General features: G+C 35.0%; 2 protein-coding genes across 2 annotated transcripts in view; both read left to right on the forward strand.

Annotated features, from left to right (window-relative positions):
- Positions 1 to 6,465, forward strand: part of js (jiangshi) — a 197,504-nt gene extending 191,039 nt beyond the window's left edge. Inside the window, exons 4-6 of the mRNA XM_085942211.1 lie at positions 2,586 to 2,736; positions 3,467 to 3,585; positions 4,460 to 6,465. Coding sequence (XP_085798337.1) covers positions 2,586 to 2,736; positions 3,467 to 3,585; positions 4,460 to 6,010 — 1,821 coding nt within the window. The 3' untranslated portion in view covers positions 6,011 to 6,465. The remainder of the gene's footprint in view (positions 1 to 2,585; positions 2,737 to 3,466; positions 3,586 to 4,459) is intronic.
- Positions 6,466 to 13,449: 6,984 nt separating this feature from the next.
- On the forward strand, positions 13,450 to 24,390 carry fzy (cell division cycle 20 protein fzy). The gene is made up of 9 exons (XM_085942212.1): positions 13,450 to 13,738; positions 14,396 to 14,505; positions 15,092 to 15,325; positions 16,552 to 16,645; positions 20,046 to 20,275; positions 21,282 to 21,428; positions 21,560 to 21,835; positions 23,143 to 23,342; positions 24,300 to 24,390. Exons 1-9 carry the CDS (start codon positions 13,450 to 13,452, stop codon positions 24,388 to 24,390), a joined length of 1,671 nt encoding a protein of 556 aa, XP_085798338.1.
- Positions 24,391 to 26,607: the final 2,217 nt, after the last annotated feature.

Genomic DNA, 26,607 nt, shown 5'->3' on the forward strand with positions numbered 1-26,607 from the left:
CACCCTCGTACAAACCTCTACTCTGTGGAGGCCCATATGATCCTAATAGGATCGGACATGGTTGGGGAAAAAAAAATGTTTATCTTTGACTTAAAATAAAAAATATTCTTCTTTTTAATGTTTTCAGATACATATTTATTATTAATACAGTTGAAATTATATATTATTAAAAAATGTCTCAAATTGCAAGCTTCTCCGCTGGGTGCCTCTGGTTGATTTTGGTATCTCGCACTCGTAATCCATGCACGTGTACTACAGGTGCTATAATGTTCCAACGGCATATTTCATTCTCAGAAAAATTGAGTCTATATTTTGTGTGTTCTGTACCGTCACATTTTACACAACACTCGTCCCTCCTAACCCCTTTATCGAAATCATCACCTCATTATAATTATTAAACACCCCCCTACGCCCCCATTAGACGTGATGTCATATATTATTATTATCATAATATATGCCTATAATACACGACCCATTCTTTGTTTAAAATAATGAACGCACAGCATTCAAAAATATAAATTTATGCATGTTTAAAACCACTTTCATTTTTCAACAATATTATATATTGAATCTCATATATCAGGATGAAAATAATGGAATATAATTATTTGATGAAAGGTAAAATAATTTATTCAAAATTTTTCATTGAATGAGATTCCAATCTATATGGGTGCGATAAAATATGGAAATATTCTACTAATGCTGACATTTTATTTCTGACCATAAAGAAACAAGGCTATTTTTCGATGACCTGAACACATAAATTATCGAATAAACCACATATCTATGCTCATGTTATGTAATTAAAAATAAAGAAGCTATGCAAAACTAGTGGCTCACCTTAGCAAAAAAAAACAGATCTATTATTATTATTGGCTAACTAAATTGCTTTTAGCAAAACATTTTTGCAAAGTTCGAATTCTTCCTTTAGTCTTCATCTAATATAAAATTAATCTATGACATTAGTGATTTAGACGGTTTGTAGTATATAACTTCATTGGTAACTATAATAATATGAAATCATAGTTTTAAAATAGCGACATCTGCAAAAACACATGCTGGTAACACGTAAATATTGTACGTATGCAGTTCACCGTAGTATAGTCCACCACATAAGTACGAGTCGGCACGCTTATATCTCCACAACATGCGTTAGAGTAAGATAGAATTTCTATAGTTGAATTAAATATTTTTTGTAAACGTCGCCGGTAAATATTGATTTGAATGATTACATTCATTTAGAAACTGCGAGTATGTGTTGCAGAAAATTATTGTTTTTGTGTTAAATATAAAGTTAGTGGTAATTATTTTTAGTTAATTTAGTATAAAATATGGTTAATTACGCTGTGTTTAAATCCGGTAACCTTACTGAGAAGCAACATGATGGTATAACGTTTTATAGTTAAATTAAAAATAATAAAATTGAGGTTCTATTGTGAGTTATACGCAAGAAATACAGCTTCATTTTGTCGACCAATAGCAACTCTCTTTATATTATTAATCAGAGGTTCGCCATGATTGTCATAACAGAAACATATGAGGCGTCTAATTCCAAAAAGCGATAAGTCCACATTTGGTCAAAATCGAGAAAAAAATACACACGTATTCTTTGCATAATTTTACACAATATGTATTGATCTATAAATTCCAAAACGCGGCATAACCCTACGAAAAAAAATATTTTAAGTCTCGATTTATTACAAAAAGCGCAAAGTCCGTGTTTCATATTATTTAAAGCTTGGTTGATTTCGCGCGTGTTTAAGTCAACCAATAAGGGAACGTTCAATATTGAAAAGGGCGTCTCCCATGCCGTAGCATCTGGTAAACTTATGACAGTGCCACGGAAATGTGCCTTATGCGGGATAAATTAAAAAGTGAAGTACAAGTAGCGCTAAGTCCAATTTTATTTTGCCTATATTTATTACATTTAAGAGTTTATCGGCTGAAACAAAATGCCATTTGGTTCTAATTTTGACATAGAATACAACGGGAAAAATATCTCACGTTAAAACAAATAATTGAAGCTAGAAACATAAAAACATTGTTTCCCGATAATATTGAATTGTGGATTTGTCGCTTTTTGTAATTAGACGCCTCATATGACAGTATAACATTCATACAACAGCTCACGGTGAATTGCATACATACAAATTTGCAGACACAAAGATTACCAATTGTGGTTGATCAACCATGAGGCTTAAGCAGCTGTACAACAGGACCCCTAAGTTCGTAGGGACTCAGAGTTTCGAAAAATAATAATGATTGTTTATAAACATTGTGTAAAAACTATAGTTATCTGTAATTATTTTATGTAGTGCCATCTTGTAGGTCGAATCCAAACAATATAATATAATGTAAAATCTAATTAATTTATATTTGTTTCAATAGATGCCGCATGCACAGTTACTCATACATAAAAATATGAATTATATTATTATCTAAAAGCATGTCAGTAAATTCTTATTAGGTAATTTTAATATTATGTAATATGTACAGCATTAACAAAAATGATCTTCAATATTAGAGTGATCCAACGAAGGCACTTGACACGTCTTTAAATAAAAAGTTACTATTCCTAATTCCAGGTATACCACATGTGCGATGGACTTGGCAGACAGTTCAGCTACTCCTGCCCCAATACCACGCTCTTCCAACAGAGGATGCTCATCTGCGACCACTGGTACATGGTGAACTGCTCAGCGTCTGAGAGAGACTATGACGTTAATCTTTTGATAGGTAATTATGATAATATAATATAATAAACCAACGAATAATTCACAAGATTTTAGAATGAAACATTCTATAATATTGAACATACATAATTTGAAAACATCTCATTCATATACCTCTAGAAAACATCCATTTTAGATAAAAAAACGACCACCAACATTATAACGCAATTTGATAAGCATTTCATCTAATAACTACTACTTAACTATAATTATCGTAATTAAGTAGGATGCCCATAGCTTAATTGGAAAAGCACAATAGTGCGAATCCAGCGGTTACAGGTTCATGTCCAGTCGGGTGTCATATTTTTTTCTAGTAGGTATATGCATGAGATGTTTTCAAATTATGTATGTTCGATATAATATAACTTTAATTGAATAATTAAACTTGATGCACCCAAGTATATTTTTGGTGGCATCAACGCGACATCATCTTCAGGGGGTTTGAACAGTAAATATATCGTGGTGGAACCATGTAAGTATACGTGAACCAGTGACCCGTTTGGCAACTACGCCAACGTGGCTGCAAAATTTTGAAAGCCAGCCACTGTTTCAACGCTGCGGCATGGCTGAATGTAGCATCTTCATGTTGTTTGAGAGAGCATCATGTAGTGCACATGCTCATTGATTCCATTTCCTTAACCCATTTTATACGTATATTGTTTTGAATAAAAAATAATTAAATCAATTAAATAAGGAGTACAACACATTGATTTCGCTTTTATTTCTTGTTCCAGGACAAAGAGACAAACCATTCGTCCCCGATGATGAAGACCATCAGCGAACACCGAGACCCGATATCCTGACTGTGCCGTATGCAGAAAACTTCAACAACTATGGAAACTCAAACGCACAGGTAAACCAGAATTGTATACAAGTATCCCCATTATCTGAGTCCCCGCAGTTACGAATTTGCAGGAGAATGCAAGAAAAACTAGAAAAACACTTAAAAAACACAAGCTTAAATACCTCACAGTCGTTAACTGTCACTTTCAATCTTTCAATCCCACACTCACACACTATCTCTGTCTTGCACACATGTCTTTTTCTTTTCTAAATGTGTCCCAATTATTCATTAAGTAATTTTGGTCCCTGTTTTAAACGGATTCGTTTTAAGAGGTATTTTTTCATTCCCAATTACCCTCGGATAACATGGACTCCCTGTAGTAATGCAACTAGCAGAAAGACAGTGCATTTATTGGCAATATGCAGAAGATATTCACATTATAATTACTTCATTAAAAACTGACTAGAAATTTCATAAACATCAATACATCATGTTGTTCAATAGGTGAGATTCAATTAGTTATAATTTTCATGATAAAAACCTACTAAAAATAATCTTTTTGAAAAAAATACGACGCCTGACAAGACTCGAATCCGTATCAATGGGATTCGCACCAATGTGCTTTACCAATTGAGCCACATGTGTCCTATCTAATTATGACAAAATTAACTAGTTGTTTTTTTACATTTTGACATGCTTAACAAATTGCATTAATTTTTGACATTCAGCTTTTGCGTTTTAAATTAATGTATCAATTACATTATGTATGTTGAATAAAAAAATAGTTTATTAAATTATTAGCATGTTTCAATACGTTATAATTAAAATTAAAAAAAATGCCTAACCTAGGCTTAAAATAATAATTTAAATGTGTGAATATGTCATCCTACTATATTCTTTTTATTAGTGTTGTCACTAATCAGTTGTACCCTGTTTTTTTCAGTTGGCGAGGAAACCTGTGTCTACCAAGAAGAAAGTCGACGATACTATTGCCAATGGTAATAATGATCTCAGCGACGGAGCCGTACAATTCCACATTCCCACCCATTGGTCGACAGAGTTCTCCCGTGGAAATCAATACACCACCTCCCGACCCAAGAAATCCGATTTCACCGGAAGACCGATAATAGTTACAAACGCAGGCCCCGATAACTTCGACAACAATCATGACAATCAAGGATTCCAGCAAAATTCAAACAACGAAAGTAACGCTGGAACAACTAAAAATAAGCCCAACTCCCAAGCTCAAAATACAAAACGAAATAATAACTTTCAAAAGACAGCAACCGGACCGGTGCAGAATACTGGCAGTTCTACTATTTCAAAAACAGTAGAAAAACCTGGATTTTCTACAAATGTAGGAAGCAATAATCCTTCCCAAAGTGGAATAAAAAATTCACAAAACGGTGGAAAGTTCCTGAACAATGGATTCACACAAACTGCTTCAAATAATGAAGGGATCAACAGACCATCTAAATTCTTCCAGGTACCGGCGGATCAACAAGTAAATTCAGTGAAGAGACCTTCCAGCACGACAGTACGCTCTATTGCTTCATTTAACAATCAATTGTTGCATGGAAACACAAATAACCCTAATAACAACGAAGACGATAAGCCTTTCCAAATTGATATCAGATTTGATAAAGGGTCAAAGGATTATCAAGATGACGAAGCCCCCGTTAATTTTATCAAAAGATTTAACCCAAATCAAGACATCAATAATTCTGAAGGACAGAACCAACCGAGTGTAAATTTTCCGGTGAAAAATGAACAGAACCCTCAACCTGGAGGATTCGAGATTCAGTCGTCATCTGAAACAGCGGGCTTCGCTACACAGGTTAATAATAATCAAATATCAAACACAGCCAATAAACAATCACCACCAGAATCTACTGACACAAAATTAGATAGCGAACAAGATAATATTCCAAACCAATTGATACCGGCAAGTGACGACAAGGTGAACAGCAATGTACCTTTACCGGCGAGAGATTTCCTTCCTCCGAAGACCGAATATTCAGAAATCTCTCAGACAACAATGGGTCCGCCGATCTACTATGAATGGAAATGGGCTGCTCCGGCTTTTGATTTAGACGCGCCGACTCCGTTTGTAGAAAAGAAACAGACCAAAGACTTAGTTGTCAACAAAGAAGGAAGACCAGACTTCGCTTTGCCCAGATCAACAACCGAGAGAGCCATAATACAAATAACAGAAAGATCTTCGTCAGATCACAGCACAGATAATTTAGAAACAAATAAAAATAAATATGCTTCGTACTTCGTGCCAGATTACGTGTTCCCTCTTGACAAACAACATCCAGGATACGAAGAAGATGGAGCTATCACTTCTTTCCAAGTGAGAATTCCGCATTCTGTCGGAGACGACAATTCAGAAATTCATCCGTATTACGGAGAGAACGCCCAGTGTCCCCATTGCCATCCATCATTCGTTGTGCCAGGAACGTGTAAACCTTGTGTCATGATCCGACGTTGAACATCCAAGTAATAGTTTAGAGTAAGAGAACACTTTTGTGAATTGATTAATTATTAATATTGATAATTTATTCATTTTTTCATCAACAATTTTTTTATGTGTTGTGTAGTCAGCATGAATGAAATTTGATGTTTCTGTTTAATTGTTCAGTGCCACCTCATTTATTTTAATGATTTATGCTCTTCTTATCACTATAATGTCAACTACAAATATTGTTAGTGATGTATCCTCAATTTAGTGCTTACTCCAAGCATTATTTTAATATTATAAGGTTTCCTAATGTCCATTCATAAAAACATGAAAACACTGAAATCTCTTTTTTGCACCATGGATATGTGTGTGCAAAAAAAATGTAAATACAAACTACAGTGGACAAGAAAAAATAATAGATAGGTCAGTGATGGCGAACCTATGGCATGGGAGACGATTTTGCATGGCACGCGAATGTTTTATTTTGAAGGAAAAAATACGTATAATAATTAAAAAAATATTAGATTGACAAATAAGTTTTACTTATTTATATATATATATATTTAATATTAAACATAATTGACGACATAGCCATGCGTATTTTCTTCGGTTTTTAATACTATTTACCAATCGATGCGGAAACAGAAACGACGAAATTCATGCATAAATGACAGATCACTTTTTAGTATAAAAAATAGCAGGCAAATACGCCTCAAGAATAAGCATTACGTTTAATTGCCTAGGTCAGTCCTTACGCTTTATGCATCACATATTATTATCGCACTGACCTCATCAGGCTGCAGGGAAGAATGAAAGAATACCTATGCGTTCGGCTAGAAAGACTTTAAAAGATAGAATTCGATTGTAATTTTTAAACTTTAATAGAATCCTTAAAAACAATTTTTTCATTTTTCCCTATGAAAAAGTGCTTGACAGTCGTTAAATAATATTTCGGAAATTTTGGCACATCTACGTTAAAAGGTTCGCCAACCCTGAGATAGGTTCTATTACCTAATATTAATTCAGAAAAACATATTAAAATGTAATAAAAAAAAAATATTTTTCAATTATCCAGATTAATCTTTATCTAAACAGTCTTCATTCCCAATCAGCCCACATAATTAAAGTTCCAATCTATTTTAATTATTTTTATGAGTCAAGGTAAATGTTAAAAAGTCGCTTAGTATCAAGTCCTCGCCACTGAGGTTTGGAAACAAGTCACATAGCCTCACATTGACTCAGTATGGGCCTCATTAACACGTACAAACATTAACAGATAAAAATTATTAAAATTAATATTTCGGTCGTACAAATTATTAAAAATCACTTATATTATGACCATGATATATATAGACATATTATCTCATGATCGATATATAGATTTTTCATCGTAATCTACTAAGCAGTGACAAAATTCAAAAGAAAATTTTGAATTGGTCTACACACGCGGTTGACCGTTGGGAATGCATCTGCATGAGATAAAAAATTTATACAAACATAGAAGTTAAATAAAAATAAAAACAATTACATATTGTATTCAGCACATTTTGAATCCTTCGACTGAACCAACAAAATGTTTTTTTATGATTAAAAAAACCTAGATTTGTTGACGACATTTTTTATAATATAACAGTAGCGAAGACTGGGCTAGGCTGTGGAGATCCGACATAAATAGTGCATACCTACTAAACTTTGTCAGTCATACTTATTTGTTTTCATTGAACTAAGAATATAAATTGCAGATGGTGTTCGTTAATATTTAAAATTCAATTAAAAGCTGCCTAAACCAAGCATAATAGATAAAAAATATTCTTCTATCTCATGATGACATGATTTTAGATACCTATTTTATAGATGGAATAATATTTTTAATCATTTATCTATTATGGTTTGGTGTAAGCAGGTTTTAATTAAATTTTAAGAACTAACTAATGCCAACTGCAATTTGTATGTATGACGAAGTTTAGTGTGCACTATTTATGTTGGATCTACACAGCTTACCTCGACCCTTCATCACTGTAATCAACAATAATAGTCTAGATGCATTTTTGATTCATATTAGCCGGCTCGCACAGCTAAACTCGTCTCGTTTGCAACGTGTCGAATACGTCGATGTGACATCATCGTTATTCACAAAATAAACGTTGCCAAATGGAGCTCCGCACATTGGTGGAATGCAACTTTTTAGTTTGAAAAAAACATCTAGTGCTGCTAGCCACAAATCGCATGCGTCTCGGACTGCGAGTCGAAACTGCCAGTACGCATACAAGCACATCATTCCTATACCGCCGGTCACTGCCTCACATTTATCCAAGTTTCGAGTATGTGCGCAGTCTTCAAATGCAACATTGGTGCGACGTTCCTAGAAGGTTTGATTTATGGCTGTGCGGCAGACGAGGCGAGTTTAGATGTCCGAGCCGGCTTAAGCAAGCACCTTACTATTTTAACACTTTACTAATAATTAAATGAATGGAAACCTTGTAATAATTATTGAGAATGAGTAAACATTTTAGCTCTTAATAAAATAGAATAATATTTATTCAAAAACTTTTGTTATTTTCTAAGACCGTATTATCGAAATGTTCATACAAAAAAAATATATTACAACCAATCCCAAATGGCTAATTTTATGTAGATACTCTTGGTATGAAATTTAAATTGTATTTCATGTGTAATGAAAATTAAAAATGTTACTAATTTTAATAACTGGTTTAGCATTTACTGCCAAAACGCTAGTTTATTGTATTAATTAGAATAAAATATGTACATATTATAGAATATACCATAGTTATACATGAAATAAATAAAACTATTAAATATAAATGTGTTGTGTTTTCATTCACCCTTCATAATAATATAGTAAACTATATGATAATAATAACGAATACGACGCAATCCTAATTTGATCGACTGTATAATGTGTGGGTCTCCGTACAAGCATACAGCCCGTAATTCTATCTTCGTCTCCACCCTAACTGTGTGCCATTGATGGGTTCGAAGATACCACCCAGCACGGTCCGCTCAAATGACCCCAACACTCTTTCCATGCTTTTAGTCATGCACCAGGTCTCTGAGCCATACATTACAACTGGTCTAGTGTTATGTACAAGATGCAAGTCTGTAAGTGTCAAGTCTCAGCTCAATATCATGGAACCGAATGCCATAGTACCTTCATTTGACCGAAGCGACATTTATATGAAATGATTTTTCACTATAGACTAACCCATGGTTTCCCAAAGTGGAGCTACTACTACCCTGTAGAAGAGATCTAGGTGGACTTTGAGGAGCCAGTGGACAATAAGACACAAAAAAATTGTTACAATAACATTCTTAAGCAAAAACTTAACTGCTTGACTATAAACATACTGTGCGGGAAGTTTAAAGTGAAGCGTGGCCATTTCGAGAACTACAATATTGACATAGATTGCAGCGCCACGACAGCGGCCATGACACTTCAACTTATCATTTTCGCACTGTAGTTTTAAGATTTATAACTATCAACCGTTTCCTTTCTTCCTAATTAAGTATGTCAACTGCAGCTTTCCATGAAGCGGAGATGATTCAAAATCGAATTCAAATATATTTATTTTACATACTGAACATGACAAATTATAAATTTAAAGCGTTCACAACATGACATAAAGTGTTGACAATTTGCAAATAAAAATACAAGGTAATTAATATGAGTAAATAATACAATAATAAAAATAAAAGTACATGGATGCACACAGAGTGAGCTGGGTTGATGACAGACCCTATCTTAAAAACAACGTCCACCTAAATTTACACTCATGGAAGTGGAATATATTAATATCCGAAGCGATACGGTCGTTCCGTCAACAAATGCCAAAATCTTAAAACAATGCATAAAATTTTTAAAAACGATGGCAATATAACTATTTTTGCTATATATTTCAACACCCAATGGCGGTTTATCACTCAAATTTATTTTTCTGCAGGAGGGCCTCCATACCTGTCAGACCCTTAGGCACAATATACAAAAAGTCTACACTGATGTACTCGACTTAAAAGTAAATTATAGAGCCGAATATAGAAAAATTGGTAGCACAATAGCAGGAGTGTCGTTCTCATTAATAATTATTATTTATAATTTTACTGATTACATTACTAATTATATTGACCAATTTAGTTAGTATGTTTATGGGCAATTTTATTTTTGTAATTTCATTTTAATAAATAGTTTTATAATCTCAGTTCCAAGCAGTTTTATTTTGAAACTAGCTTTTTTAAATCCAAAAATTACACTTATTTACAATTATTTTAGAGTCACTTAATTAAGATAGAAATATAATATTTCAGAGGGAGGAGAGGTGCTGATAAAAATTACCTTTTATGACCCAAAGAAATTGGGAAGCTATGCACTACTGTCCGACAACAAGAAATCGGTGACAACAGGAAATCGCTGTAGTCACATATAGAAGACTTCTCAGTGACGTACCTGTCATGGTGGCAACGCATGCTAGAGGTGTGTTTAAATAATGTATCGGCTCTTCTTTTAGATGCAACTCATTTTCTTCTTCGCAATATGCCAAAATTTCACTAATAATAATTCTAACATCACTCCTGATCGTTTTAGACATATTTTAATTATAAAAAGCTTCAAATTACGTAAATTGATAGATCCGTTCACCGCGGGAGCGTAAAATGAAATGATAAATTTGGGGGCGTTACTCATTTGAAAACAGAAGTGCGATTAGCTGCACTGGAGGGGATTGTTAGTTCACAGTTTTAACACGAGGATAAGAAGTTGTTGTTCAACAATAACCGATATATTATGGCTGTGATGTTTTGACGGGGATCTGCGTATTTAAAAATTCCCCCACTCTTTCATGTCGGTATGTATCTTTGCTTCTGACCTTTACACGTCATACACTACTATGAAATCACAGCCATGACATTTTGGTACAAAGAACATTAATTCTGGAAACATTGGATTATCATGATCCTGAATAATATAGTAATACATGATTACGTTATAGGTGTACAATAAGCCAGTGAGTCCCAACCTATTTGGTTGGAGGAACCCTTGAAATATTTCTTAAATTCCCAAAGAACCCCTATCCATAATAGCTTCAACAGGGGTAAAAAATGGCAAATACTTTCACTTTACCGGTATGTCTTTCCAATCGGTGACAAACAACAATTGTGTAGATATATATAAGTATATTATTATGTATCTATTTATTATTTCTTTGATGAGATTTGACAAAATATATTAATAATCATTGTGCGATTATCTGATGACCAAGCCAAACATTCAAATTACTTATCGGTTACCTAGGAAACGTTTCAACTATTTTACTTGTTTTTTTTTCAATAAAAACAATGAGGTGTCAAAACATAGCACATAAAGTTCTACCGTATAGTTTCAGCAATCCTCACGGTACGAATTCATCTTATAATTAATACCTATTTGAAATATTAATTATTGTTCAATATTATAATGACTGCAATAATTGACTAAGCAATACATTCGACCCAAATATGTATTACTACATCAATCGACAACTTTAAAATTAGGTTATTCGAAAAGTTGTTTACGACTCTAAACTTGACAGTGACAGTTGAATGTCAAAACAAAGTCAGTGTGACCAATAACCAAAATAGAAGCTAAGAAAATAATTTAGTTGAAATGAATCAAATAATTCGGAGGCTTTCAACATCTTTGAATTATATATTATTCGCTCTGATCAAAATATTCAATATTATGCGCACTTGAAAAAAAAAAATCTAAAGTTTTCTTTTCGTAATTTATCGAGCAACCAGTGGCGCATCCAGGATTTAATATTGGGGGGAGCCCAAGGAGGAGAATGTAATTAGTGCCATAGGCTATTTTTCTTCTTCATATAATTATTTTTACATATCTTCACGATACACGGCGGCATATTTGTACAGTTTCTTCTAGCTTTTATTAAGTTGGAGGCTTAGTGGCGGTAACCGTTGAGCGCGTCATCAGCGACTGGCGGATTGGAAGTGACTAACAGCGACCATGCTGGACATGTACGCTTAGTATGCTAAAACATTACTCAAATAAAATATCGACTGTGCTATCCGCTTGGTCTAGAAAGCTACAATATTTATACCGAATTCCACTAAAAAAATGTTCTTTTGGTTAACACCACCCCGATTATAGTGGGTGTAGTCGTTCTTTTCACCGAATATTTATCGTCGATTTTCGGTTTTTTAATATTGAAGTTCCAAAATATTAATTGAAAATAGACAAAAAAAGTATTATTGCATTTAATTTATACACAAACCTACTCAACACAATACAGCCTAATTTCTCGTTTATCGGTATTTTGTCTATTGCACTCTCCTGAAACGGGCCCTCAGGCTAGGATATTTGGCGGGCCCCCTACCTACCGTTAAGATTAAAGGTAAGTGTGAAACACTACATCAACGTTTATCAAATTGTGTACCTATTAGTTCAAATTAAGGGTTCTTTTACAGTGAATTATTAGTGATTTTTAATACATCTGCTTTAATAATGGAGCTGTCGAGAATCGCCACATAATAATCAGAAAATATATTGCACAATTATATAATTTAAAATGTTCATCGTTATCTCAAGTATAAAGCGCCGCAGGCGACTTTTTACAATTAAAGCTAATTTATGATGTGTGTTTATCTCAATTATCTAGTCAACCCGACACGCCGGGCCCCCCACAGCCCGGGCCCCCAGGCTAGAGCCCTGTCAGCCCTCCCAAGCTATGACCTTCACCACTCCGGAATTCGGGTGGTTCCATTCCAGTTCCAGGGATTGGGTTCTAAAAAACCCGACATTAGTGTTTCGAAATTTTTGTGTTAGAAATTAATATCTAAGAAATTTTTCTAAAAAGGGTGCTGGAGAATATTACAAATCATTTTTTGCCGTGTTTTTATTTGTCTAAGCCTTGGTATAGTTTATTGGCTTTCGATTTCAATGTTTAAAATCATTCTGATAATTTTTATGCTTGGGGGTGCCCGGGCCTCTTGCCCTCCCCCCTGGGTGCGCCACTGCAAGCAACAATAATATATTAATGTATACTTGAACTTTTTTATGCTAGCAGCATTCATTTCAGTATTTCTAACGGTTATATTTGATTTTGAATTTGAATCTCAAATTCAAAACGTATTTGACAGTCATCCGTTGTGGTCGTTGTGGATATTTTTAAATACATTATATTTTTATTGATTTACAAGTTTTATAAACTACAGATTAATGGTTTTTTCATTACTGACAATTCACATACATCGGACGTTTATATTTTGGATTGACGCAAGGCTTAATTCTTCTTTCAATACAACGATTTGACTAGAGAGCATCCTCTGTCGTCATCATTTTACCGACTACGAATTTTGTGATTCGTTATATTTCTTGCCATTACCGGTTTTTGTCTCGACACCTGTTCGTAAATTCAGTGTTTGAATTTAATATCATTTGCATTTAGTTTTAAACCGCTGGTCCTATGGCCCAATTCAATTATTTAAATGAAATTAATAGTCTCATGGCAATGGACGGTCCAATGACCAAAGGGCCTTTGGCGAGGTGGCAGAAAAAAGGTCTGGAAAACTCCAAGAGCAAGAACAACATCTCCAGCAGTAAGAATACCAGTTCCAGCTTCCTGAACATCAGTTCCAATGTATCTATGCACAAACTTTCGGTGTCTTCGAACCAGAGCATAAATTCAAGTTCTGTCACTTCAAAAACTCCCAAGGATAGTCGGAAGAAAACTCCATCGAAGAATAAATCACCAGGTATGGGTTTTGTATAAAATGTTTATTATTATTTTTTTACTATACTTACATGTTTCTAATTTTAGGAAATAAGTAAGTACATGCATTGTAACAATAATATATTTAGTATTTGGGTACCTTTTGTATAATATTATCAGGCTCGCACACAAAAGGGGGGATTTTTGGGTCCGGACCGCCCCCCCCCCCCCAGAAACGGAGAATTACTTAGGTACCTACTTAAATGTAATATTACTTATTCTCCTTCATGATTGAGGTTGCTGACCCGGATGATTTGGCTGTCGAACAGCCTATGGACAGGTTGGCATTCTACGACACGTGAGACCTGTGGCATCCATAAATTGGTGTAACGATCTGGGACATCCAATGTTTGCTTTATTAATATTCAAATGCGGCCAGTGTTGCCAACTATCGTTGACAAAAGATCCCAGACGAAAAGCTATTTGGCAGGAAAAAACGCTAGGTTTTGTGAAAATAAAATTGCAGTAAGTAAATTTACTTATTCTACCAAGAAGCGTTTCAAAAAAAAATTACAAAAATCGAAAAAATTTCGATACGTACCTATAAAAACCACATATTAACAGAAATAGGTATGGTATTTATACCTTTTTCAAAATTGACAAAAAATACCCATTCTTGTATTTATAATATTAGGAAGAGGTTCATCTACTCCGACGCCGAAGAAAGGATCAAAGACACCAAACAGCGGGGGAGCTGATCGATTCATCCCATCAAGATTGAACTCGAACTTCGAACTATGTCACTATATGGTAAAAATAAAAATATTACATAAATTCCAGCTTTATTCAAATTCATACACCTGAGGTTGATTGCATTGTTGATTATATTCATCAACCGCCATTTTTTATATTTATAACTCTAACATGGTTTTTATTAGTTTTAATAACTTTTGGGTCAAAATTATCAAAATTAATTTCTCTATTTGCCATCTTAAATGTGCTTGATGACTTTTTTCTATTATCTCAAAATGGCAGATTATGGATATAACCAACTTTGAAAGTAAAAGAAATGTAAAAGTCAAAATAGCCAACGTAGGTGAATTGTATTATGGCTTATGTTCAGTGCTTCGAATGCATGATGTACTTAATTTAAGTGTCAGCCGTAGATTACTGTTCTGTTATTGTTGAAATTTCTTTGAGAGTCAAGCAATCAATGAGGTTGACCAGTCAACTTAAAATCATAGACATCGTCCAAACTGTCAGTAAGTTACTTATACTAAGCTGTCAACCGAAAGGTTAGTAGCTTGAGGCTGATTTTCAAATCGTCTATGACTTATACTGGCAAAATTCATTATAAATTTTTTTTTTTAAATGAATATGTGACTAATAATTGCAGATGAATCAGCAAGGCAAGAGCGAAAACAACGAGGCAGAGAGCTCCCCGAAGCGTGATGCGCAAGCCGCCATGCAACGAGCGCTAGCTGACAATGTCAATTCAAATGCAGCCTTTGCGGGAGTGTCGGGGGCGGATGGAGCACCGCAACCGTCCCATCGTCTCCTCCAGTACACCTGCAAAGCCCCTCCCGCGCCCGAGGGACACCAGAACCCTCATAGGATTGTTTACTCACAGGTAAGGTTACATTAAACTCTAAGGCGCCGGTCTCATAGGGCCCATTGGATGTGACCACCGAAAGGGGCGCGACGGTCTCTAATTTACTCGGCTGTCGAGAGTGTCATCGTACAGGCGCGCGGTTATTCCGCATATTATAATTTATTCTACACAGTGCGCTTACATCGCTCATTACAAATATTAACTTACTATGCTAGCACAATGACATCATTGTGAAAATGAATTTAGAGCCGACAAATAAATTAATAAATTTTATTGCTTTGCAAAGAAACACGAGGCGAAATGTGATCGGCGCCGCTTTTCGCATAGGTGAGAGGTAATGTGCGGCAAGAGGCGTGTGATTATGGTTATGTATTCACGCTTCTCGTGCCGACTGCGCCCCGGTCGCCACGATCCGCTCCGTTTTATGGGTACTCGCTAATGTCCATTTTGTTTTTTTACCTGCTGTAATCCTAAACCAATTCAAATCTAATTGGCATTTTTCGATTGTGTAAGAAAATAAATGGATACCTATGCTGTTTTGACTTGATTGATTGATTTGACATTTCATAATTATGTGAATATCATGATATATAGACATGCGACTCGACCGCAGCTTAATCTCAGCAAAACCAACAAAATTGAATTTCCCAATCATGTACACAGATGGAATTTAATCCATAGAACCAAAACGTAAAGGTGTATTTAGACCAAACAAACAAGAACAAGTGAGAGCTGGAGCATTCTGTTCCTGCTCGCGTGGTGTAAACGGGTAGCGAACACCGTGAGCGAGTCCATGACTTAGTCGCGTTTTTGGCTGGTCAATTTTTATTCCCGTGCAACAATACGCTAAAGTGATATAATATTTAGTAATCATATAGGTATGTTCGGCAGCGAGCGAAGAACACTTTGATGAAACCGCTCTGCACAACGCAACTGTGCTCTTCCAGCATGCGTTTAGATCAAACAAACGAGCATTTTAGCTAATGCAGCGAATTTCCATAGAAAAAATGTTAAAAAATGCTCACTCGCTTGACAAAAAGCGTTTACGTCAAGAGAATCTTGCTGGAGTGTGGGAATAACGAACATTCGCTCGCTTGGTCTAACTAAATGCTGCTTAAAAAGACCCAAGTGTCAATTAATGTTCAAACCTTTTATTCACCAAGCGTAAATCCGGCACTCCTTGGTTATAGCTTTATTTTTATGTCATACTTGTAAACCCTTACATTATTACATTAATTTTACAGTCAAAGACAACGTCCACCATGAAAGCATCCAGTAGATATATTCCACAAGCACCGGATAGAATCCTCGACGCTCCTGACATTCGAGACGATTATTGTAAATATTAATTTTATATTACCTCTTCATTTCTACGACATACATCAGTGGCGAAGGGTGGAGCTAGGCTGTTAAGATCCGACGTAAATAATGCACACTAATCTTAGTCATGTATTTGTTTTATAGTTTGGTTAGGCAGGGCTTAACAAATTTTAAAAAACTAACCACCATCTGTAATATTATGTGTTCTTAATTCAATGAAAACAAATAAGTGTGACTGAAAAAGTTTCCACTATTTTTGTTGGATCGCACATAGCGTACCTAAACTATTATGGTTTGGATTAGACGGGGTTTTATTTAATTTTAAAAACTAACTAGCACCATCTGCAAATTGCATTTGTTCAATAAATACAACTGACAATCAGTGGCGGCCGGTGACAAGAATATGAGGGAGTGCAAAAAAGACTCACCTATTTATGCAAGAAGTCCATCCTCCGATCCTTGGATTTTGAAAACACGTCAATAACACGAATATTAAAGTCTGGTATTGACGATATCAATTGTTTTTCTATACTAAGCATCGCAAGAGCATTTAGCCTGCCTTGAGACATGGTATTTCTCAAAAATGACTTAACCCTCTTTAAAGTTGAGAAACAACGCTCACTTTCCACTGAAGTCATCGGAATTGTACAAATTATTTTTAATAGGGTAACACTTTCACTAAATACTTCCAGTAAATTATTATTAGTGAAAAGTTGAATTATCGACAATGCTCCATCAGTAACGTAGAAATCTTCTCTACTGTATAAGACTATTAGTTCATTTTTAAGTTTAAATTTGTCAATAATGTCGTATAATGTGGTTACCGTATTAAAATCTGTAGTTGGAAAATTTGTATGATAATCCCGGAACTTTTCACTAAAAAACAATTTGGCTATTACTAAATGACCTTTATATTCGAAACGATCTTTCGCTTGGTTCACTATAATGTCGCATACTTCATTGCATATTACAGAATGAGGTAAATCATTGGGATGACGTTTTTTCGATGGTTGAATTTGTGACATATGATTATTTTGACGAATACATTGTATAGCACGCGTAAAGTGTTCAATGTCCATATTTATCTCCAACACGTCCTTTGACCTCGATTGAAGTTGTTTAAAAAGTATATCACAGTTTGGCATAATTTTGGCAAAGAAATCTAACCAATAGTTAAAATTGTCTTCGTTTAAATACCGTAACAACATTCCAGCTTGATTAATGGTATCGGCGTCTAAATTTTCAGATTCTAAAATGTGTTCCATGCACTCTTTTAACTGATCGCGATAAGTATGCACAACAGTAACTGTTCTTATATTGAAATTCCACCTCGTTGTTGGTGCTGCTGGTATTTTTCTATGAACTATTTCTTTCAAGATATCAGTTCGCTTCGCAGACCTCGAAAAAAAAATTGGAAACGCTCGTAAATTAGCAAAAAAGTTTCGGACTATGGTGTTAGCTGAAACACTTCTTTCCATTATCAAATTCAATTGATGTGCATAACAATGTATGAAGTGTGCGTGTGGATACGAAGCTTTTATCAAAGCCTGTACACCACCTAATCGGCCACTCATCACGGATGCGCCGTCATAACTAGTTCTTTCAAAATTTCAGATGCAATACCTGCCGCAGTGTGGTTTTTCGGCGTCATAAATTTCCAGAATCGTTCATGTATCTGTCCGCGTAGTTCATACCTTATGACCAAAACAAGTTGTTCTGTAGTAGATATGTCCGTTGTTTCATCTGCTTGTATAGCTACAAACTTGCTTTGTGATATTTCATTTTTAATTTCGTTACGGCACACCTCTAGAATCGAATCTAAAATGTCATTTTGAATCGTTTTTGACGTACCCTTAAAAACACTATTGCTCTCCAAATGCTGTTTCATGGCTATGTCAATTTCCGAGACAAAGTCAATAAGCCCTCGGTAAACACCTGGATTATTTGAATCTGCAGATTCATCATGTCCTCTAAGAGCTAATTCAAATGCACCACAGAACTTCACACAGTCAATCAATCTGGATAAAATATAACGATTTTTGTCAACACGTTCGTTAAATTGTTTCACAGATAAACGGTACCCTGCATCCAATTGTGAACGTATATCTATTTCTCCCAAGACTGCAAGTTGCATTTCATTTAAAATATGTTTTTCTGAACCACTGTGTTTTTTGATTTTTACTGACAGGTGGACCAAGTCTTGAATCCCATGGACCGTCCAGTTATCATCTCCGCCGAACAACAGACACGGAAAACAAAATAGGGTATTAAGAATATTACATCCGCAAAGCCATTGTGTTTTTGAGTACATTTGCACATTAAATTTCCGATTAACAATCTTCGATTTCACTGTACACTTTTGAATTAAATTTATACATGGTAAAGGACGGCCTGCCACTTTAATATCAATTCGTTTGGAAAAATCGTGACGATTGTCCTTAATATATGCAATTGAATACACGGTACTCATTGTAAATACTATTAAATCTATATTATAAACCCAACTGTCGAACGATCAACCCATAGACTATATCAACCAAACTAACAGTCGTGAATATGATTATATTTTTGACACAATATGCATCGACATGAAGTTCGTCATTTCATTATAATAATTAGGCTTCCAACTGTACCTCGACGCGTCGCCTGAGTTATATGTAGGAATATTCATATTGGTTTGTGAGGTTTGTGTATAAAGTCCAAATGACTAGCTTATGTGTGTGTGCTTTCGGCCGGTGCACTGTACTTGAAATGAAAAGAATATGAAAAACATCGTTTCCAACGAAGACTCATGTAGTCTTATAGAACTTTGGTGATTTTGATTCTACAAGCTTCATTTCTTTTGTCGCTGTGGTTGTCCGCTATAAATGTATGCGTGAAAAATGTGCGTAAATTCAAGGAACACTTCGAATAATGCTCCTGCATCGATGGAATTATTACGTGTGTATTGGTCGCGTCTCATCGACATTGTTTTTTCGACATTTGTGTGTATGGGTGGCTGAGGCGAAGTGTTGAAACGCTTGCGTCACCATTGTTCGAAAACGCGCGGAATTTAAAATGAGTGATTTCGCATAAGTTTTCGATATCGCATTTTTCTGAATCATGGGGGTTTTATATTACCTATATATTTTTATTTAATCTATGACGGGAGTGCACTGCACACTTTGCTCCTTTACTAGAGCCGTCCCTGCTGACAATGTTTAGTGTGCACTATTTATGTTGATTCTTAACAGCCTACCTCCACCGTTCCCTCATAACATTCGGTACTTTCCTAAAAGTATCTATTCATTGAAACATATCCACAAAATACCTAGTTGTTTCTTAAATATACATTCATTCTTTCAATCCTGTGTACAAATAGATACCTACTCGGTTTGTTTATGCAAAAGTACTTTATATTATTTTCATTGTAATATAGATCTGAACCTTCTGGACTGGAGTGCTTCGAATATGCTGGCAGTAGCTCTCGGCTCAGCCGTATACTTGTGGAACGCGGGCACGGGTCAAATCGAACAGCTGATGTCCATCGAAGGCGCGGATCACATCTGTTCACTGGCCTGGATCCAAGAAGGAGGCTCACATTTGGCCGTTGGACTTACCAATGGAACCACCGAGTTGTGGGACTCCGAACGATTCAAAAAGCTTCGGGTAATTTGATTCATATTGTCTTTTTCTAGATTATTTTTTCATCACACAATGTATGGTCCGACAACAAGAAATCGGCGATAATAGAAAGTCGCATGTAGAAGACTTCTCAGTGACTACCCGTCATGGCGGCAACACGCGCACGGCATGCATGTTTAAATAATGTATCGACTCTCTTTTTATATGCGACTCCCTTTTCTTCTACGCAATAAACCAAAAGTTTACTAATAATAATTCTATCATCACTCCTGATCGTTTAGACATATTTTTCATGACACCACGGGAGTGTAAAATGACGAACTGCACTGAATGGGATTGTTAGTTCTCAGTTTTAACATGTGGACAAGAAGTTCTTATTCAACAATATGTACATAATAATCTAGGCTGCTCTGCAGATATAATTCGATACATAGAGTTGAAATCAACTGTCAAAATACTCAAACTGGACAAACATCATTGTCCAAAAATATGTCATCAAATGAATCCATCCGTCGATTGAAAATCTGAAAAGATTAAGTGTTTCAATTGTTATAATAATATTTCTTAATTTCCTGTATGAAAAAAATATAATTTCAATTGTTATTATTGTTCATTGTTATTATTGTTCTCCGTGCGGTCTGTTCGGCAGTCATTTGAACTACACCTAAAAGCGACACACGCACTATGAATATCATGTATTCTGTGTGTCTATTCTATACACAAGGCGGCTATCGACGGTAGTTTTATCATATTTATGTATAGCCGCCTTGTGTTTAGAATATACCCACTGTGCATTGTGATAGACCAAATGGTGACTATTTTTTGAACTATACCCTTTCAGTCACATTCATGCTGGATGCATGGATGTTTTTCCAATGAACAATACTTTGTCGATATTGGGTTTGTCAGTACATTAAGTTACATGTGTTTTGTTAATCTCATAGTTGCGCCAAGTTTATGTATGCGAGACTGCTAACATTCAATATTTTTGCCAAAAATACTATGGTACATGTATGTTACTTTCTTTTAGGTTATGGAAGGCCACACCGGTCGTGTTGGGGCGCTATCATGGAATTCCTTTGTCCTGTCATCAGGTAGTCGAACCGGGACAATCATTAACCACGATGTGAGGCAAAGAGAACACATCATTAATTCACTCAATGGGCACACACAAGAGGTAAGTAGTAAACCATTGTTTAAAAGTCTTATTTACAGATAAAACTAGATTATAATATTATTAAGTCCAGTATATTATGTACACGGGAACATTTCAACTAATAATAACATAATTATTATTTTCCTTGATAGGTTTGCGGTTTAAAATGGTCACCGGACGGTAAATACCTTGCGTCCGGTGGCAACGATAACCTCCTGAACATCTGGCCTGCCGCAACGGGAGAGCACCATACGCAGACAAGTCCCATGTACTCGTTCAACCAACACATGGCCGCTGTCAAAGGGCTGGCCTGGTGCCCCTGGAGCAGCGGAATACTGGCTTCCGGAGGCGGCACTGCTGACAGAACTATCCGGATTTGGAATGTCAACAATGGCTCTAATATTAATACTGTAGATGCTAAATCACAGGTTAGTATCAAACGAATCATTTAAATCCAAACAATTTGAACTATATCTTGACGGCCCCACGGTAGCCAAGCGGCTTACACGTCAGTTTATAAAGGTCCTAGGTTCGAATGTATGGACTTAATAGCTTGAGCAAGTGGCTCACATCCATTTCTCGTGAAACCAAAAATCTGCTAATACAAATTTCCGTGGAGACCCATATGATCTTATTGGGATCGGAAATGGTTAAGAGAGACGGAATCATTGAACTTCTTGTATTACAAATTTTGATACGGTTTGGTTGAAGTTCAATAGTTTTGACAGAAAACATGGCATGGTCAGAGCGATGTTGAGCATAAGAAACCGATGCAATCATGGCCCCAACAAGGGGCGGGCTGACAGGGCTCTAGCCTGGGGGCCCGGCGTGGCAGGTTGATGAGATAAGTAAGATAAACACATCACAAATATGCTTTAATAGTAAAAAAAGTCGCCTGTAGTGCTATTATACTTCATGACCATTAACATTTTAAATTATATAATTGGATGATGTAATTTTTGATTATTGCGTGTCGATACTCAATAATGCCATAATTAAAATAGAGGTATTAAAAATAGAAAAAATCGTTGATAATATACTGAACTCCATAATTAAAGTAGATGTATTAAAAATAGAAAAAATCATTGATAATACACTGAATACCCTTAATTTGAGCTGAAACACATTTTGAAAAATGTTAATGTAGCGTGTCACACTGCCCTTAATCTTAGCGATAGGTAGGGGGCCCCCCAAAGATCCTAGCCTGAGGGCCCGCTTCAGGAGGTGCCATGGATGCAATAGGCTTGATATACATATGTTTATAATATTGATATGCAATAGTGTAGTTCAGAATAGCAACTGTAACAATAATCATATTCACCGTGTGTAAATCCAGCGCACTAGAAGAAATCATCAACGCATCTGCGTATTTTCAAAGTTAAATTGTTCCACTAATATCATTACAGTCGAACCACGATTATAAGGCATGAAGGCAATGCAGATATCTAAAACAACCAATTTTATTCTGGAATAAACAATTCTTTGATAATTTCACCATCAAATCATTTACTTATCTGATGCTCTTATGAAACTGATGACGGTAATGAAATCTGAAAATCTGAAATTGAATTAATTCACCAGGTCACCATTTTTTATTATTATTTACAAACAATGTATTCAATATGCTGGCAACACAGAGAATAGAATAATTTTTCCAATATTACCAATGCAATGACATTGAATCAATCCTTTTAAAATAATTTGTCTCGTCAAATTATATTGTCTCTTTGTGCAGGTCTGTTCAATCCTGTGGTCTCAGACGTACAAGGAGCTGATCTCCGGGCACGGCTACGCCAACAACCAGCTGATCATCTGGAAGTATCCTCTGATGAGCAAGGTGACTGAGTTGACCGGCCATACCGCGAGAGTGCTGCACTTGGCCATGTCACCCGATGGAACGACCGTGCTCAGTGCCGGAGCTGACGAAACCCTCAGGTGCATATTCATACAATCCTTACTTGAATCTTTCATGAGATGCTACATGAATAAAGTCTTGAAGGTGATAATATTATCCATAGTGTAATATTTTATGATTTGGCTTTTAATTTGAACCAAAATGAGAACGAAATTTATCACACGACAACCACTTAGGTGCTGCCACTCTGCTAACTGTTTTACCGTACCTCTTCTCTTGTGCAATGAACACCCGGTAGTAGCGAAGGGTGGAGGTAGGCTGTTAAGATCCGCCCTAAATAAATAGTGCACATTAAACTTTGTTAGTCACAGATATTTGTTTTTATTGAACTAAGACTTCAATTATTTATAGATGGTGTTGGGAAGTTTTTAAAAATTAATTAAAACCTGCCTAAACCAAACCATTATAGTTTTGATATACATATTTTGGGCAATATGACAAAATTGTGCTCACTTTTTCATTCATACTTATTTGTTTTCGTTGGATTTTCTTGTTTTTTAAATTCATTAAGCCCTGCCTAGGCACTATAATGATAACATTACAAAAGATGCCAACCAGCTGCTAAAAATCAGAAACTAGAAAAGACGTGCGGAGGACCGTTCTGGCTGGAGGACGGCAGTGGAGGAGGCCAGGGCTCGACTTGAGCTGTAGCGCCACCGAAGAAGAAGGCACTATAATAGATTAAAAATATTATTCCATCTATAAAATATCCAAAGTTATGTACGATTTAATTGCATAATTTTAGATATTTTATAGATAGACGTAATAACTAGCACTACCATTGGATCTCGCAATTTAGTGCCGTGGCCTGACTATTATATAGATGGCCTCGTATCGATGCTCAGTTTTTGTTAAAATTTTGTCTTAAATCGCTCTTATCATATTGTCTAGCATATACAAATTTCTTACTTGTTTCAAGAACCATTTATCTGCACTCTTACAAATGACATTCATTTTGTTCAATATCATATTTCTAGATTGTGGAAATGCTTTGTACCTGACCCGTCGAAGAAGAAGGATCCAAAAGAGATTAAGTCTGCCAAGAGCATCTTCAAGAGCATTCGATGAGAATGCTGCCTAAATATTTATTGTTTTAATTAAGTTTTTATTATAATTCGTCACCCCGGCAACCTTATTCTGAGAATCATAGGCAATTTTTGACATGAATTTTTAACGCTGTTGACAGAAAAGGCTTGCTGGAAATATGTTTATTCGATTATAAACCATATCTGTTTGTTTATATGTATGATTTTTTTTTCTATATTATGTATGCTGTTAAAATGCGTATTTTTTTTATATAAGTACATATTGAACTATTTTGACTTTGATATTATTTTGTATCAATACAATGACACTAAAGTGATAATTCTAACTAAATAATGTCATCGAATTATTTTTGTATTACATTTTTTTTATCGTTTTAGTTCATTATAGTTTCATACATAATCGATCTATTGGACTGAATATAAACTTTAATGTTGAATATACATTTTCCTTTAATTTCTATATAAAGAGCTTCAGTATAATGTATCAGTTTCTAGTGTATTATTTGATAATGATCGTATGTTTTGTATTCCACTATTAATTATTGAAATGAGATGTTTAACGCATCTAATTAATAATAATTTATTAACGGTAACATTAATGAAAAAAATAAACTTAATATGAACAACACACAGGATTTAAGAATGTAACATTCTTTATTGAAAACACGACTAGGAACAGTCAAAAGCATCTTTCTTTTGACCTTGTCCGATCCTAATAGGATCATATGGACCTCCAGAGAGAAACATACCTATACCTACTAAAAAAATTCGGTTTGATGAGAAGTTGGATTTGAGCCCACATCAATTGTATACCAGGAGAGTGCTTTGTTAATTAAGTACTCATTATCCATGCCAATATTTCTTAATTATGCTTTTGAAATGTTTTCAATTTTCGTTGATAATGAATAATAGAATAAAATAAATAATGGTACATAATACTGATTAACATACTGTCCAACAAGAAATTATTGGCTACGTGTTAAAACTGTGAACTAACAAGCTCCTCCCATTAAGTCGACGACAGCGCCTTTGGCTTGTGCCTAAATCTTGTTGGACAGGACTAACTTTGATTCATAGACGGTGTCTTTATTTCTCCAAATTTTTGTTTTGACATTTTTTTACCGGCTAAAAATTTGAATTAAATACTGAATACATAACTTGGAATAGCATCAGTCTGAATTACAAAAGATTGTAACGACAAAATCTCAAAACACCTCAGATGCGTAGTTGTAGGTAATATCAACATAGATAATACATTAATTTGCTCTCGGCAAATCAAACTACTCGGTCCAATATTATTTCAGGGCTGTATTTATTTTTCTAATGTGTGTTCGACTTGTAAACAATATATTTCTAATAAAATTGACATTTTTGAACTATCGATTTATATCTCAAAAATATTAATTTTAAGCTGGACTTGATACAACAGCGACTGATTTGATAAGACTATAGTTTTATACTCAAGACATTTCCAACAATCAACTATTATCATTTTTTCCCTTCGACCAGACATGTGTCAAATAACAAATATTTGGATTATTATTGAGAGTCCGAGATCCATAGAGTTACGTTAAATCGAAATTTAGTCAAAATGACACGCATTGCCCAAAATAGAATGACAGCCAAAATACTCTTAATTAATGGCGCCAATCGCACCATATCATCATTACATTGCCATTTTTAAAATATGTTTTAATTGACGTAGCAAAGATGTACATAGTCATGAAAACTTCACAATATATTTTTTTTGACCATGTCCGATCCTGATCGGATCATATGGAGGTTTCTATTAACAGATTTGTGTTTTTACGAGAAATGGATGATAGCTCCCTCAACATATTAGGTCTATACTTTGACTCCAAGCACAAATTGAAAAACAATATGTGTATTTGCCAGACCCAGGATCCGAACCTTGGACCCCCGACACGTAAGTCGCTCGGCCAGGTTACTTCAAATTATTCTATCGTCAACACCTATATTTATATCTTATATCTCCGTTAGTTATGTCTCCAATTTTCAACTCATTTAACATGCAGTAAAATATATTTTTAAAAATTCAATGGAGTTTGTAATTGACCCATAATTTCCGAGAAATTGTAATATTTTGTGTTTTATATTTGCCATGGTATATGTATTTTATAAAAGTTTAATATAACTATTATACGAAGGCCCATTCATTTCAATTCAAAAAATGCTAAAACAATAAACAAAATTTCCAGATTATTTACAGCTCACAAGA

This window comes from Rhyacophila brunnea, unplaced genomic scaffold, assembly GCF_057557595.1.
Source record: "Rhyacophila brunnea isolate RB1 unplaced genomic scaffold, BYU_Rbru_1.0 scaffold_14, whole genome shotgun sequence".
Taxonomy (NCBI): domain Eukaryota; kingdom Metazoa; phylum Arthropoda; class Insecta; order Trichoptera; family Rhyacophilidae; genus Rhyacophila; species Rhyacophila brunnea.

Excerpts from the sequence above, each read along its gene's own strand:
- fzy (XM_085942212.1), top strand. The coding sequence starts at position 13,450 with ATGGCCCAATTCAATTATTTAAATGAAATTAATAGTCTCATGGCAATG. Across the intron at positions 21,429-21,559 it reads TCAATGGGCACACACAAGAG|GTTTGCGGTTTAAAATGGTC; the intron begins GTAAGTAGTAAA and ends TTTCCTTGATAG. Across the intron at positions 21,836-23,142 it reads CTGTAGATGCTAAATCACAG|GTCTGTTCAATCCTGTGGTC; the intron begins GTTAGTATCAAA and ends CTCTTTGTGCAG.